Source organism: Chiloscyllium plagiosum, chromosome 48 (assembly GCF_004010195.1).
Source record: "Chiloscyllium plagiosum isolate BGI_BamShark_2017 chromosome 48, ASM401019v2, whole genome shotgun sequence".
NCBI lineage: Eukaryota > Metazoa > Chordata > Chondrichthyes > Orectolobiformes > Hemiscylliidae > Chiloscyllium > Chiloscyllium plagiosum.
In genome coordinates, this window is record NC_057757.1 from 4,668,518 (window position 1) to 4,685,836 (window position 17,319).

General features: G+C 48.4%; 1 protein-coding gene across 1 annotated transcript in view; it reads left to right on the plus strand.

Moving 5' to 3' along the window:
• Positions 1–17,319, plus strand: part of LOC122544389 (arrestin red cell-like) — an 85,054-nt gene that overhangs the window by 53,735 nt on the left and 14,000 nt on the right. Inside the window, exon 2 of the mRNA XM_043683635.1 lies at positions 12,121–12,151. Coding sequence (XP_043539570.1) covers positions 12,121–12,151 — 31 coding nt within the window. The remainder of the gene's footprint in view (positions 1–12,120; positions 12,152–17,319) is intronic.

Below are 17,319 nucleotides of genomic sequence, written 5' to 3' on the forward strand. Positions count from 1 at the left end.
CTGTCTGTCTCTCTCTGTGTCTGTCTCTCTGTCTGTCTCTCTCTGTGTCTGTCTCTCTGTCTGTCTCTGCCGACTCCCAAAGAGGATGTTATCTCTTCCTGGTCAAGTATGACTTGCTGATATTGAAAGATAAAACGATTGGACGTTGCCAGGTTGAGTTTTCGGAAGTACACTGTGGACTGAACTGAATTGAGAGTTCTTCTGCTTTTCTGGAGATCCCTTTATCTACTGCTCTTTTCCTTCTGATGTATAAGGCAACATCGTGACATTTCAAGCTGGGAGACTTGCTCCTCACCAGTTGCGAATAATGATCCTTCTGACTCTCGCCACCAGTGCAGGTGGGATAATACAGGGATCACTCCCATTTCTTGTTGACCGAGTCCCACCAACAATGGATGTGTCGGCAAGTGGGCCGCCTAGTTTCCTGCGTGACCACAGCAACATGCTATCGAGGTGCTTTTGTTGGCTGTAAAATGCCTTAAGGCAAAGCTGAGCTTGTTCAGGGTGCTATGTAAATGCACGTTCTACTTTGTGGGTTATGAACGTGCTTCCGAAAGTGACATGCCCTCTATTTTAGAGGTGAAAGAGGCTTGCTGGCTTTGCTTGATGGTTATCGCAGGACGTCAACTTCCTGCTGACTGCCCCACCCAGTCGAACAGCTGATTTTAAAAAAAAAAGTAAAGTTATAGACCAAACCAAACCCCCTAAAAATACATTCAGAAGATTGACTAGATCCTAATTGCATTCCAAATGCAATTGAATTGGTCAAACTACTCATTGATTAGATTTAGATTAGATTCCCCTACAGTGTGGAGACAGGGCCTTCAGCCGAGCAATTTATTAAAACACTATAGTTAAATATAATAAATAGAAGAAGAATTTAGATTATCTTAACTCGACTGGAAAACGTCACAGAATAATAGATCATTTAGCTACTAAACAACAACTGTTCCAATAATAGTAACATCCCATAAACGCACCCTTGGCAAAGGCAAATTCAGTAAAATAGATTATCTCACAGGCAACTCTCTCCAGTCCAGGAGGGGGGAAAAAAATCAAGAGAGAACTCCCTGTCTGTGAGAGAGAGAGAGTAGCAGGGAGCAATGAGTTGCAGCTTCCAAACGCCAGCTTCAAGATCCCAGCAACTGCTACCGAGGAACTGAAACTAAACATCCTGGTTCTGTGGGAGCTTGAGCCCACCCGGTCAGGATGCTTCTATTGTTCAAACTTTAAATTAAAACCCCAAGGCCTCAAAAGCTGCTTACCTTATCAGATTCAATTGGACAATTCGGTCCTTCTATCTTAAAACCTCTCTTCAAAAAAAAAACTAGACAAAATTCACCTCTTAAAGAAGTAATATTGTCACAATATATAGCCCCCTGTACCTCAAGGCAGGAAAAACCAAGACAATTGACACTGACAGAAAATAGTCTCAGGTTTTTTTCTCTCTGGGGGTTGACCCCGGCAATGATTAGAAATATAGAAGATAGAAGCAGGAGTAGGCCATTCAGCCCTTCAAGCCAGCTCTACCATTCAATAGGATCATGGCTGATTATCCAACTCAGTTTACTTTTCCTGCTCTCTCCCCGCATACCCTTTGATCCCTTTAACCCTACGAACATAATGCAAGAACTAGGAGCAGGAGGAGGCCACCTTGTCTCTCCAGCCTGCTCCACCATTCAATAAAACCATGGCTGACCTTTTCTTGTGGACTCGGCACCATTCACCCGCTCACTCGCCCTAACCCTTAATTCCTTTACTGTTCCAAAATCTATCTATCAACATGCAACGAGCTAGCCTCAGCAGCTTCCCTGGGCAGGGATTTCCACAGTTTCACAACCCTTTGGGTGAACAAGTTCCTCCTCAACTCCGTCCCAAATCTGCTCCCCCTCATTCTGAGGCTATGCCCTCTCATTTCAGTTTCACCCAGCAGTAGAAACAACCTCCCTGCTTCTGTCTTATGGAATTATTAGATTAGATTAGATTAGATTACATTACATTACAGTGTGGAAACAGGTCCTTCGGCCCAACAAGTCCACACCGACCCGCCGAAGCGAACCCACCCATACCCCTACCCCTACATTTACCCCTTACCTAACACAACGGGCAATTTAGCATGGCCAATTCACCTGGCCCTGCACATCTTTGGACTGTGGGAGGAAACCGGAGCACCCGGAGGAAACACACGCAGACACCGGGAGGACGTGAATAGATATGTTTCTCCCCTCATTCTTCTGATTCCAGTGAGTATAATCCCAGTCTAGTCAATCTCTCCTCATAAGCTAACCCCCTCAACTCCGGAATCGACCCAGTGAGCCGCCTCTGCGCCCCCTCCAGTGCCAGTATGTCCTTTCTCAAGAACTGTATCTAACGCCTTCTTGGAAACATTTATTGTTTTGGCTGCTACCCCTCATCCCATTCTGGGGTGGGCAGTTCCGCAGGCTCCCCGTTCTCATCCTTTCTTTGGGAGACAACTCCTTACTGCAGGAGTTGACTTCTTCGAACTTTTGTGAATGGCTTCCCATGGCCTCCTGAAGTGAGGCAACAGAATCTCTACACCATACTCCAGCTACCGTCTCTCCAGCTCCCTGTACAGTTCCAACATGCCTTCCCCACTTTCACGTTCCAAACCCACCCCCCAACAGCCTTGCTGGAAACGCCAACATCTCATTTGCCATGGAGTTTGTGTACAAGGATAGCCGGATCCCTCTGTACCGCACCACTTGTGTTTGGAGTAGCAAAAAGCCTTTGTGGTTGGGAAATTAACCCCCCACCGTGTTGCGATGAGTACGCCTTTAAGAGACGTGATGTATTCACGATCGCGAGGCGTGCTGAGGTAATGAAGTTCTCCGACTTCCATCTTAGCTTGGTTCTCTTGAAGCATGACTCTCGACCGGTGGCTGTGTTGTAAGCTAATCCTTTGCGTGGTGGCCCAGACTCAAATGGCCTGAGGGATGCGATGTTTGTGCATAATCTCCGTCAGATCCTTCAGTATCCACGCGCGGTTTCTGACGACACGTTTGATCGTGTGAGCATTGCCAGATCAGTGAAAGCATCATGTCAGGGCCAACCAGCGCCAAGACGAGTTGAGTTCACAGAAAGAGCTCTTTCATTTGACAGGGAAAAGGGCTGCTGAGCTGTCATCATGGGGTGGCTGTATGGGTAGCAGCAGCACTGAGCTCTCAATAGGTTGACCATGAACAGCAATGATGGCAATGCTGTTGGCGGGAGAGCGGGTAACGTTGCCCACATTTGACATCGATTCCCTTCTCCCGATGTTTGTTTCCTGTGTGGAAGTTTGAGGCTGAAAAAGCAGGTTTGGACGTGATGGCAACTGTTGCGAGTTATTTCTGTCCTTCCCATTTCACTTGTGGTTAAAAGTATATCCATGTTGTAATTCCTGCCTGTTTTTAAAAAGAAAATTGGTCGCTCGCTCAGGAAGGTTTACTCAGGGCCGTGCACCCAGCGAAAATGGCTGTTACTTTGAAATCGAAATTCCTCCCTCCGTTAGCTCGATGGTGGGCTTGGAGTGCAAGAACAAGGAGGTTTTGTCTCAGTTGTACAGGGCTCTCAAGAGGCTTGGCACTTCCGCTGCTGATGTGCGTTTTTACAAACGACGAACTGCATTGGCCCAGTCCACCCCTTGAATCTACATCACTGTCCGATTATATAATCGAATCCCCTGCAGTGTTGGAGCAGGCCATTCAGCCCATCGAGTTCACGCTGACCCTCTGAAGAGCATCCCGCCCTATCCCTGTAACCCTGCATTTCCCTATGGTTAACCCACACATCCCTGGGCATTATGGGACAATTGAGCACGGCCATTCCACCCTAACCTGCACATCCCTGGGCACTATGGGACAATTGAGCATGGCCATTCCACCCTAACCTGCACATCTTCAGATTGTGGGAAGAATCCGGAGCAACCAGAGGAAACCCTCTCTGACACTAGGAGGGGAGAACATTGTACCCGGATCTCACTGAGCCCCCTCCCCACCCTGATTCCTGAGCTTAGCGACCCAGTCAATAGGAGGCCCAGCAGCAAGTGAAGCAAGCTGGGGCTGGAGTGATGGGAAGGAGGCTAGAGGTGGCGCACTTAGTGCTGCAGAGCTGAGATATGAAGATGAAGCAAAAAGCCTGGTGAACATGGTCAAACTTCCAAAAGGCACTTGACACCGTGCCACCTGAACAGACATGTGAGCAAGGTTTACAGCTTGTGTCAGAAAGAGGGAGACACTGGACAGCTGGGTGCAAAACTGGCTGAGGAGCAGGAAGCAGCGGGTATTGGTTAATGTATTTTAGGTTTGGGCCAGAGGACGGTCTGCCCCAGGACATCCACTAGGAGTCAGTGTTGAGCCTCTACCTTATCCTGATAAGTGTGATCCAGACCTTGGGCTGCAGGGGCAGTTTTAATGTCTGCAAACCTTGGGAGAACCCTACAATATGAGGAGAACTGTGTGGAACATCAAAAAAGGCATTGACCAATTCGGTGGAGGGGACAGACGCAATTCAGCGTGGAGCAGTGTGAGCTGGTGGACTTTGCTCTGAAGAATATGGGAAGATGGGATAAAATGAAGGGCCATACTCTAAAGGGGGTGAAGGAGCAGAGAGATCTGGGTGTATACATCATGAAAGGTGGCAGTATGGGTAGAGAGAGAAGGTTAATGAAGCGTGTGGTATCCTGAACTTCATTAAGGGGGCCACTGAGTCCAAGAGCAGAGAAGGTATGATGAGCCGATATAGGATGTAATGTTGAGTCCGAACGGGATATTGGTGAGGCTGGTTCTGGTTGCCCTGTTACAGGGAGGATATTATTATACTGGAGAGGGTTCAGAAGAGATTGACCAGGATGTTGCTGAGTGTGGAGGGTTTGACCTACAAGGAGGGGCTGGAACATTTTCACTGGAACAGAGGAGGTTGAAAGGTGACTTTGCAGAGACTTATAAACACATGAGGCCTATAAGTAAGGTAATTGGCAGGTATCTTTTCCCAAGGGTGGGGGATTTCAAAACTTGGAGGTGGGTGGGTATATTTCTAAGGTCGGAGAAAGATTTAAAAAGGACATGAAGGGCATTTTTTCTTTACACAGAGGGTGGATCGTGTGTGGAATGAACTTTCAGAGGAAGTGGTGGATTTGGGTAAAGTTACCATGTTTAAAAGACATTTGGATAAGTACCTGAGTAGGAAATGTTTGGAGAGATGTGGGCCAAGTGCTGGCAGGTGGGATTAGATTAGTTTGGGATGATGGTCAGCACGGAGTGGTTGGGTCTGTTTCCGTGCTGAAGAGTCTATGATACTGGTTAGACCTCAGATCGAGTATTGTGTGGCATTGAGGGCACCTCACTATGTGGGAGGGGATGGGAACACATCAGAGTGTGCACAAGTGATTGACATGAACGGTTCCAGAGATGAGAACGTCACTGATGAGGATAGATTGAGGAAATTGGGGTTGTTCATGGAGGCTGAGTGGAGCTCCAACAGTGGTTTCCAAAATCATGAGGGCTCTGGCAAAACCATTACCCCTCGTAAAAGGGATGCAAACAGTGGGGCAGAGATTTCAAAGTGGTTCACAAAAGCAGCAAGTACTCAAAAAGAAAAGAAGCTTTTCACAGAGCGAACACTTGAACTGCCTGGAAATGTGGCTTAAGCAAGATATTTGGGATACCTGGATAAAAATAGCTTGGGGAGATGGGGTGCACAGAAACAGGAATTAGGGCAAGGGAGCAGGGAAAAGGGCAGGCGATTGGAGACCAGTCGAAATGCTCAGAGTTGGCACGGATGTGATTTTCAGAATGGACCCCTCTTGCGAGGAGGGGAGGATGAGAGTGTGTGAGAGAGAGAGAGACTGAGAGACGGACAGACCGAGACTGAGAGACGGACAGACCGAGACTGAGAGACGGACAGACCGAGACTGAGAGACGGACAGACCGAGACTGTGTGTGTGTGTGTGTGAGAGAGAGATGGGCAGACGAGACAGAGAGAGAGACAGACTGAGAGACAGGCATACGGAGAGTGTGTGAGAGAGAGAAAGAGATGGGCAGACAGAGACTGTGAGAGAGAGACAGACAGAAATAATCGCTAAAGAAGAAACGAGTGGTGAAACCTTGAATAGTGTTGTTTTGTTTTTTTTCTAACTTTGAGGTGTAGAGTTTCCTTCCAGTCCCCCCCCCCCCCCCCCGACTGATGGCCAACATTCAGCTTCCTGACACACATGGCGCAGGGAGTGAGGGGGTGGTCTTGCAAAGCCTCGTGTTCGACCCCCGTAAACACCTTCGGCTCTAAGTTTGCTGAATTTTCTGCATCTATCCACCGCCTGCCTCCTCCCGGGATCTCGTCGGAACATTTTAATTTCCTCTCTGCCCCGATTGGATACACTAACATTCCAACGGTGACAATCACTGAACCCGAGTGGACTGGCGAGGTGGGTCTGTTTCTGGGTCCATGTACTCCCCAGGGTGGTGAGGACCCACTGACCCCAAGCTGAGCCAGGCTGGTGAGGGGAGGAGGACGTTCTACCAGAATGCCCCCCCACCCCTCCTCACCATTGGGGGTAAGACCCAACACACAACGCAAGGCTCGAAGTACACGTGGTAATCTTCAGTCACAAGCGTAGTGTTTTGATGGTGTTGCTTTTAAAAAGGTTATTTTGTACTTGGGCTTTTTTTTCTGAAGAGGGGTTGTAAAGGCAGAGGTGCCGAAAAGTCTTGGGTTGAACACGAAACTATGGACGGGGAATGGGCGGTTCTTCCAGGTTAGGTTATTTTCCTCTAGCTTGTTTTTAGCTGTAGTAACACAAAGTGTGAGTGCAGAAGAGCTGCAAGCTTCAGTAACTGATTTCTCTGAAATCTCTCTCTGGGTGTTGGTCCCTCCTGCCTGTAAGAACCTGTTTGAATTTATCCTTTTGCCAAGGGGTGTGTTTGTGGACCGTTACAGTAACTATTACCAAGTAACCGTTCCAATACAGTATCAGGCCAGTTAAGTTTTCCAATAGTAATATTACTCTAACTTCCGCTTTCCTTCCTTTTGTGTTTCAATGTAGTGTTTAAATAAATTCTGCTTTGCTTAAAGCTGAGTGGTTTGACTGGCTGCTTCCCACCTGAAACATCCACATCACATCTACCTTTAAAATAAGAAAGGGTTAGGGTCTAGGTGCCCCTCTTAAAATATTTTGGGGGGGGAGTGGTCTAATCTGGTCCATGAGATGAAAATGTGTCCTGAAGAAGGGCTAATGCCCGAAACGTCGATTCTCCTGTTCCCTAGATGCTGCCTGACCTGCTGCGCTTCTCCAGCAACACATTTCCATCTCTGATCTCCAGCATCTGCAGACCTCATTTTCTCTTCTAATCTGGTCCATAACAGCTGAATGGTCCATCTCTGTCTCCTCCAGTGTCTTGGACGCGAGCCTTCACCCAACTCTGTGCTCCATGCGATATCCAGAAATGGCTGGAGATAGACTCTGCAATAAAGGCTAAATGGGGCCCCTGACGATAATCCAACAGTACAATGCATCCTGTAGGTGGTACATGCTGCTGCTACTCTGCATCGCTGGTGGAGGGAGTGAATGTTTGTGGGTTGAGTTGGCGGGGTGGGCAAGCGGTAATCAAACATTGTAGAACCATAGGAAGTAGGGACAGGAGGAGGCCATTTGGCCCTTCGAGCCTGCTCCACCATTCAACAGGATCATAGGCTGGTCATCCAACTCAGTTTCCTGTTCCCACTTTCTCCCCCATACTCTTTGATCCCCTCAACCCTAACACCACCATCTGACGCCTTCTTGAAAATAATGCCATGGTTTCAACCACTTTCTGTGGCAGAGAATTCCACAGGCTCCCTGGGTGAAGACATCTCCTCTTGGCTCTGTGTCTGGTATCCTTAGACTGTGAGCCCCTGGTTCTGACTGAATGAATGAGCTTTATTGTCACATTTACTCACATGAATACACTGAAAAGTTTACAAGTCGCCAATTTCAGCGCCAATTTAGCAGCAAATGTACCTTGGTGCAGATTCTAGACCATAAATTCTTATGAAAAAAAATGGAAAAACAAAGAAATATAAAGTCCAGCATTACAGACCTGCAAAAGTACAAAATCACAGTAATAAATGAGAAAAATAAAAAGTTTAGAATAAATTCTTTCCACGATAGTACAATTTAAAAAAAAAAAAATTTTTTTTAAAGAAGAGGAATAAGTCAATTTCGTGACTTTAGACTCGAAGACCCGACTCCCCTCTGCCCCTGTTGGAATCCTAAGCTGGACCCCCACAGTACTGAAAGAAAGCCTCATGGAGTCGCAGACTAACACCAAAGCTACCGAAAGGAGAGCCAAGCCACCACCAAAAGGAGTCCCAAGCCCATCATTGGAATCCCAGGCCTGGACCAATCTTATCTTCAACGCTATCGCCAAAGCAGCCTAGTCCGAGGCCAGGATGCCTCACGCCAGGGTGCAGCCATGAGGAACGGCGAGATCCACACCACATTCTCTACTGCAGCAGCACCCCCTGAGCCTCCTTCCTCACTGGAATAATTCCTTTCTTCTACAGGGCAAGGGAGTCTGTCACCGTGTCCTCTCTAGAACCACCCCACCCCCCCGCCCCAACTCCAGTGCGACCATGTGTTCTTTCCAGTTTATGTTGGAAACACCATTGTTCATAGGCTCTGATGAAGAGTCATCTCACCTGCCTAATCAACAGGAATCCCCCTCGTCTTGGTCCTAAAGGGCCTAACCTGTATCCTTAGACTGGGATCTCCTGGTTCCTGACTGCCTAGTTAACAGGAGTCCACTCGTCTTGGTCCTAAAGGGCATAACCTGTATCCTTAGACTGTGACCCCCTGGTTCCTCACTGCCTAATCAACAGGAATCCCCCTCGTCTCAGTCCTAAAAGGGCCTAACCTGTATCGTTAGACTGGGATTCCCTGAGTCCAAAGTCACAAAATGGACTTATTCCACTTTTGTTTTAAAATCTCTTTTTTTAAAAAAAATTATACTAAACTTCTTATTTCTTTATTTTTCTCATTTATTACTGTGTTTTTGTACTTTGGAGGTCTGCAATGCTGGACTTTATATTTCTTTGTTTTTCCATTTTTTTTTTCATAAGAATTTGTGCTCCAGAATCTGCACCTAGGTCCCCTTGCTCCTAAGCTGGCACTGTGAAGGTTTCAGTGTATTCATGTGAGTATATGTGACAATAAAGCTCATTCATTCAGTCAGAACCAGGGGCTCACAGTCTAAGGATACCAGACACCGAGCCAAGAAGAGGTGTCTTCACCCAGGGAGCCTGTGGAATTCTCTGCCCCAGAAAGTGGTTGAGGCCAGGGCATTGTTTCCATGAAGGGGGTCAGATGGAGTTTCTGGAGCCAAAAGGATCAAAGAAATACACCTTCCCCACCCTCCCCAACTCAATCCACTAACGTTCACTCCCGTCATCAGTGATGCAGAGTCACAGCAGCGTGTACCGCCTACAAGATGCGTTGTATTGTTGGAATATTTGTCAGGGCCTCTTCCCCAAGCATTTACTGTGCTGTCTGCCTCCAGCCATTTCTGGATATTGCATGGAGTACATTGAGTTGGATGAAGACTAGTGTCCAAGACACTGGTCCTAGACTTCCCAGTCAACAAGAATCCCCTCCTCTCTGTCCTAAAGGGCCTACCCTGTATCCTTAGACTGTGACCCCCCTGGTTGTGGGCTTCAGGAACATCCTTCCTGCGTCTACCCCGTCTGGTCCTGTTAAAGTTGAACAGGTCAAACGCAGCAGGAAGAAAGACTTAAGGAGGAATAAAATAAACCAGAAGAATTGCGGACGCTGGAGATCTGGAACAGGGTCGCAGGTTGCTGGAGAAACTCACCAGGGTCTGTGGAGAGAGAGAGAGAAAAACAGTTCAAGTCAGGTCACTCGTCGTCAGGGCTGGGAGGAGAGGGGTAGTGGTGAAGGCGGTGGGAAGGGGGCTGGATGCTTGAAGGACTGGCGCAGAGTGGATGGGCCAAATGGCCTTTGTGTACAAGCGGGAGGTCCAGCCAGTGGGCGCTGAAGTGGGAAGGCACACCCTGCTTGGCAGATCTCTCAGAGCTGCTCTCTGCAGGGTTGTACTACCTGCTGAATGATGGGGTGGAGCGTGTTTGTCTTGGCAGGCAAGATCACAGGCTGTGCACTTGGCCGTGACTCCGGACACAGCTCATACATAATGCTCCGTGCTTGTAAGAACTTGAGCAGCAGCTCGCTGCAGTGAAGATACCAATAAACTTTGCTCACTTCGCAACACTGTCTCCTGACCCCCCCCCCCCCCCCTCCCCCTCAGATCGCCTCTCTGTTACCTCACTGCTGTTCCCACACTGTCAACTAGGCGTCCTTAGTAACCCCCCCCCCCCCGACAGGTGAGAAATAAAGTTGCTTTTCTTGGAAAATTCATTCACAGATGTGGGCGTCGCTGAGTGGGCCAGCCCTTCTGCCCATCCCTAATTGCCCATCCCTAATTGCCCAGTGGGGGGCAATTAAGATCCAACTGCATTAGAGTCATAGACTGGGGAGAAGGGCATAGAGTCACACAACACGGAAACAAGGTTCGGTCCAACCAGTTCGTGCCGAACATAATCCCAAACTAAACCATTCCCACTTGCCTGCTCCTGACCCATATCCCTCCAAACCTTTCCTATTTGGGGACTTATCCAAATGTCTTTTAAACGCAGTACCCTCATCCACTACTTCCTCAGGACGTTCATTCCACACACGAACCATCCTCTGTGTTTAAAAAAAAAAGAAAATTTGCCCCTTGTGTCTTTTTTAAATCTCTCTCCTCTCACCTTTAAAATGTACCCCCCTAGTCTTGAAACTGCCCCATCTTCAGGAAAAGACACCTATCTATATCCCTTATTACTTTATAACCTTCTGTCAGCTTGCACGAGTGAACCATTTGGGTTTTGCAATGATTGACTGTAGCTGGCACTCCACTAACTTTTTAATTCCAGTTTATTTTTATTTATTCGAATGTCAGGGTGGAACTTGAATTCCCCACAACTGTGGCTCAGAGTTAATAACCCAGACACATTACCACCGTGCCACCCCCTCCCTAAACCATACAGTGACCCCTCAGTAGAAGGAAGTTGTATCATATTAATGATAGTAGTCGAACTTTCGCTTGTTCATCGGTCATTGGTTAACTTTGTGTGTTAGTTTATTTAAAACAGGAGATATACACAAAAAATCCCAGGAAGGAAGGGTTTGTTATATGAAGAGTGGTGGAGGATTCTGGCTCTGTATCGGATGGGGCTCAGAAGGATGGGGGGTAGGTGGGATGTGATTGAAACGTACAGAATACCGAGAGGCCTGGATAGAGTGGACGTGGAAAAGGGGTCTCCACCGGCTGGAGATCCTCGGGCCCGAGAGCACAGCCTCAGGGTGAAGGGATGGACTGAGATGGAGAGGAATTTCTTCAGCCAGAGGGTGGGGACTCTGTGGAACTCATAGACACAGAGGGTTGTGGAGGTCAAGTCATTGAGTATCTTTAAGATCGAGAGAGAGAGAAGTTCCCTATTAGTTGGGAGGGGCGCGGTCAAGGGTTATGGGGAGAAAGTGGAAGAATGGAGTTTGAGAACCATACCAGCCATGATTGAATGGTGGAGCCGATGGGCCGAATGGCCTAGTTCTGCTCCGACGCCTTATGTTCTGTGGTTATTTTTAGTCTGCTCAACGTTCTGGTAATGGATGTGAACAGGATGGAGGAACATTGGGGTCATCACCTCAAGTTACGCAGTTGACTGTTTTGAACTGAGACAAGGAAACATTTCTTCACCCGGTCAACCGGCTAAATCCTCTACCTCTGAAGGCTGCTGAGGGCATTTCAGGGGCAAAAGGTTGGAGGAAATTCTCGTGCACATGATATGGGGAGAGAGCAGGAGGACAGCATTGAAATAAAGAGCATCCCTGTTGAATGGCAGGCTAAGATCGATGGAGCAAATGGCCTATTCCTTCCTCTGTAAGACATGTGAGTCTGTCTCTGAGGTGGGAAGGCAGACACGCTTTGGGGAGGGGAATTGAGAAGTGATTTCTCCCGTACGTTTCTGTGCAGTGTTTTATCTTGTCGATGCTCTTTCCAAGTACTCTAATGGGTGTTCAATTCTCTGTTTCAGGGTGTTTAAGAAGTCAAGCCCGAATTGCAAGGTAAGAGAACTTTGCTGCATTCTGGGAGGTTGAGAAAGCCGATACATGAGCCATCATTTATGGCCCATTCCAAATTGCCCCTGGAGAAAATGGTTGAGGTCAGTGTGATGGCGAAGGCTAGGGTTAGAGACACATTGTGCTTGGGTACATCCGCACTGGTCATAGAGACAGATGTCTCTCCCCCACCCCCCTACCACATTCCATCCTGGAAGTTCGTCCACAGCACTGATATTCCTGGTGGCTTTGCTGAATTAGGACGATTCTAATGCATGTGTTTCTACTGGTGTTGGTTTTATTCTGCACTGGGCTCGAGGGCACATTGGAGGATTACTGCTGCTGCCTCACGGCGCCAGGGACCCGGGTTCGATCCCAGCCTTGGTGTGGAGAATGCACATTCTCCCTGTGCTGTGTGGGTTGCCTCAGGATGCTCAGGTTTCCTCCCACAGTCCAAAGATGTGCAGGTTAGGGTGTATTGGCCATGCTAAATTGTCCCATAGTGCCCTGGGATGTGCAGGTTAGGATGGATTGGCCGTGCTCAATTGTCCCATAGTGTCCAGGGATGTGCAGGTTAGGATGGATTGGCCGTGCTGAATTGTCCCATAGTGTACAGGGATGTGCAGGTTAGGATGGATTGGCTGTGCTAAATTGTCCCATAGTGCGCTGGGATGTGCAGGTTAGGGTGGATTGGCCGTGCTAAATTGTCCCATTGTGCCCAGGGATGTGCAGGTTAGGGGTGATTGGCCGTGCTAAAGTGTCCCATTGTGTCCAGGGATGTATAGGCTGGGTGGGTTAGCCATGGGAAATGTCGGGTTACTAGAATTAGGGGGTGGGTCTAGATGGGATGCTCTTTGGAGGCCTGGTGTGGACTCGATGGGCTGAATGGCCTGCTTCCACCCTAGCAATTCTATGTTTATGGATGACACTCCCTTTCTCTGACATTGGGACAGATTTCCCTGACTTTGAGCTGGTCTGTTCAGGGCCGTCCCATTCCCTGACCTTAATCACAGGGAACACAGCTCTTGTGTAAAATCCAGCAACAATGTTAAACTTCAGCACTGCTCAACTTTATAAGAGCTGTGTATCTGCAAATCCACCCCTCTGCTGAATGGGGACAGTGTAGAAGGAGCTTTCCTCAGTTTCTAACCCTGTGCTGTCCCGGTTGTGGGTGTGTTTAATAGGGATAGTGCAGAGGAAGCTTTATTCTATATCTAATCCCGTGCTGTCCCTGTCCTAGGAGTGTTTGATGGGGGGGACAGTGTAGAGGGAGCTTTACTCTGTATCTAACCCTGTGCAGTCCTTGTCCCAGGGAGTGTTTGATGGGGGATCAGTGTAGAGGGAGATTTACTCTTATAAAGTTGAGCAGTGCTGAAGTTTAACATTGTTGCTGTTCAGCAGTAACTTTGTTTAGTTTCTGTTACTAAGACTACGATATAAACTTGTCATTTCTTGGAAAACTCCTTGTGTCAATGTTTCACAGATGTGGTGTCCTTAGAATGGCTCTGATTGACATCCAGGAAGGCAGTGTCGTGTTTGGCAACAAGTCAGGATCAGAGATGGCATTTGTAACAACTCTGAATTTATTACTTCCTGCTCGGGGTCCATTTGGAAATGAGGATTACTTAGCTGGCTGCTCCTACTTCTGCAAACATTTAGCCACAAGACCTGGACTTGTAGTTTTGCCAATGAGCTTGGCTCAGCTCAATGGAAAACCGCATTCGCCTCTGAGATGGAGGTTTGTGGGAAAACTGAGCCCATAATGCAGACTATCAGCTTATTCCTGGGACTGGGGCAATAGAGCAACCCTGTGCTGTCCCTGTCCTGGGAGTGTTTGATGGGGGACAGTGTAGAGTGAGCTTTACTCAGTATCTAACCTTGGCACGGTGGCTCAGTGGATAGCACTGCTGCTTCACAGCGCCAGGGTCCCAGGTTCGATTCCAGCCTCAGGCGACTGTCTGTCTGCACATTCTCCCCGTGTCTGCGTGGGTTTTCTCTGGGTGCTCTGGTTTCCTCCCACAGTTTAAAAGATGTGCAAGTCGGGTCAATTGACTATGCTAAATTGCCCATAGTGTTGGGTGCATTAGTCATGGGGGGGGCGAGTAACTCTTCAGAGGGTTGGTGTGGATTTGTTGGGCCGAAGGGCCGGTTTCCACACTGTAGGGAATCTAATCTAATCTAAAAGCAATCTTGTGCTGTCCTGTCCTGGTAGTGTTTGATGGGGGACAGTGTAGCAGAAGCTTTACTCTACCTAACCCCATGCTGTCCCTGTCCTGGGAGTGTTTGATGGGTCAGTGTAGAGAAGCTTTACTCTGTAGCTAACCCCATGCTGTCCCTGGGAGTGTTTGATGGGGGGACAATGTAGAGGGAGCTTTACTCTGTAGCTAATGCCATGTTGTCCCTGGGAGTGTTTGATGGGGACAATGTAGAGTATTCCATCGTGTGACCCCTTTCCTTATTCTCCCTCTTCAAGGAGAGGAAGTCCAGCTCTCCCACCTCAATGAATCATAGAATCCAGACAGTGTGAGAGCAGACCATTTGGCCCATCGAGTCCACACTGACCCTCCAAAGAGCATCCCACTCAGAACCAACCCCCTACCGTATCTCTACAATGCTGCATTTCCCATTGCCAGTGCACCCTCACCTGGGTCAATTTTTAGCACAGCCAATCCACCCTAACCTGCATATCCCAGGGCACTATGGGATAATTTAGCATAACCAATTCACCCTAACCTGCACATCCCTGGGCACTATGGGACAATTTAGCACGGCCAATCCACCCTAACCTGCACATCCCTGGGCACTATATGATAATTTAGCACAGCCAATCCACTCTAACCTGCATATCTTTGGACTGGGAGCAGCCCAAATCCCAGTACTTTTCTAGTCCGACTTGTCCTTTGTGTCAAAGAAGTGATGAGGACCACACACAATACCTGGCTTGGAAAAAGGCCATTTGGCCTGTCTAGTCCGTTCGAGCATTTACATTCCTCTCGGTCCTCTTCCCATCCTTCTTCCTCCTTCCCATATCATCATAACCCTCTTCTCTAAACCTCCATCTGCTCCTGTCACATCTCCCGTGTGTCTGCTATGTGTTGCTCTGTGGTGGCGAGTCCTATATTCCCTACCCTCTCTGGGTGAGGCGATTTCTTCTGCACACCCCTGTGGGTTTTCCTGCTGATCGTGTGAGACAGGAAGCCCTCTTGCTCGCAGTCAACTGTTCCACCTTCCCTGTCTCCACTCGATTGAAACCTTCGCTCCCTGTTTGTTTGCTTCTGCCTTGGGCACAGAATAGGAAAATATTCGATCGTTGGAGGCAGTTCAGAGAAGATTCACTCGGATGATCCCTGGGATGGAGGATTCCCGGGATCCCCATTTTGTGAGGAAAGGCGAAACAGATTGGGCCCGTGCTCCCTGGAGTCTAGAAGGATGAGAGGCTGATCTCATAGAAACATTTTGCATACCTAAGAGTCAATGCTGAGAGGACGTTTCCCCTGTGGGGGAGTCTAGGACCCAAGGGCACCCTGTCAGAATCGAGGGGAGCTAATTCAAGACTGAGTTAGAGTCGTACAGCACAGAAACAGACCCTTCGGTCCACCTCGTCCATGCCGACCAGATATCCCAACACAATCTAGTCTCACCTGCCAGCACCTGGCCCATATCCCTCCAAACCCTTCCTATTCATATACCCATCCAAATGCCTCTTAAATGTTGCAATTGTACCAGCCTCCACCACTTCCTCTGGTAACTCATTCCATACACGTACCACCCTCTGCGTGAAAAAGTTGTCCCTCCGGTCCCTTTTATATCAGTTCTGGACTCCCCAATCCCAGGGAAAAGACCTTGTCTGTTTATCCTATCAGTGCCCCTCATAATTTTATAAACCTCTATAAGGTCACCCCTCAGCCTCCGACGCTCCAGGGAAAACAGCCCCAGACTGTTCAGCTCCTCTGTATCACTCAAATGAGGAGGAATTTCTGCTCTGAGTATTTGGAGCTTCTTGCCACAGAGAGCTGTGGGGGCAGAGTCCTTGTGTCTGTTTAAGATTTTGAGGAGCTGGTGTTGGACTGGGGTGGACTAAGCTAAAAACCACACGACACCAACAGGGTTATAGCCCAACAGGTTAATTTGGAAGCACTAGCTTTTTTAGCGCTGCTCCTTTATCAGGTAGCTGCTCCACAGGTAGCTACCTGAAGAAGGAACGGCACTCTGAAAGCTAGTGCTTCCAGGTTGGACTATAACCTGGTGTCGTATGGTTTGTAACTGTACATTGAAGGTTGAGGTAGTTAGATTCTTGATCAAGGGTTACGGGGAAAGGTAGGAATGTGGATGTGAGGAATGTCAGATCAGCCATGGTCCTATTGAATGGGGAAGCACGCTCGAGGGGCTGAACAGCCTGCGGGCTGTTCCTATTTCTGATTGTCTTTTAGGAAGCAACTACGTCAGTCTCTGAGCTGTTCAACTGGATGAATTGTTGACGCAGGGGTTGTAACTCTGTGAGCAGCAGACTTTTTGTTTTGTTTGACCTGTTTTCTCACAGCTGAGACTCCCACTAACTCGGAAGTGGCGGAGGAGAGGTAGGCATTCTCTTTGATGTGCGTCCAAGGGAAGTGTTGCCAACTAGATGAAAGTCTCCCACAACTGTGAATTATCTGCGTAGCTTCTGTGCACGTCAGTTCAGCCACTAACAGCCTTGACGTTTTGAATTTGTGAGGATTTACACAGAGTGTTTTTTTTTTATCTGCCTTTGTGTTGAGCACAGCACTGGGCTGTGACAGGGAAAGCACTTGGAATATTTCCTTTCCTGGTAATCTCCCCGTGACATTTTCAGTTTCTTCATAACTGTAAGCCCAGCCAATTGTGGTTGAAGAACACAGCAGCTACCTCACTTTGTTCCCCGTGATAGTTAGAGGTTTCTACAGTCACAGGAACGCCGTACAGTCTGAGGCCACTCTGCCCAGCAACACCTGTGCTGGCTCTTAGAAAGAACTGTCAGCTTTGTGTACACAGTCCCAAAAGGTCATTCCCTCAAACCCTCACCCTCGCACACTCCCTTAAACCCTCACTCCCCCTCACAGCCTCACTCACCCTCGCTCACTCCCTCCTTCACTCCCTCACTCACTCTCGCTCACTCCCTCAAGCCCTCACTCCCCCTCTCACACCCTCAAACCCTC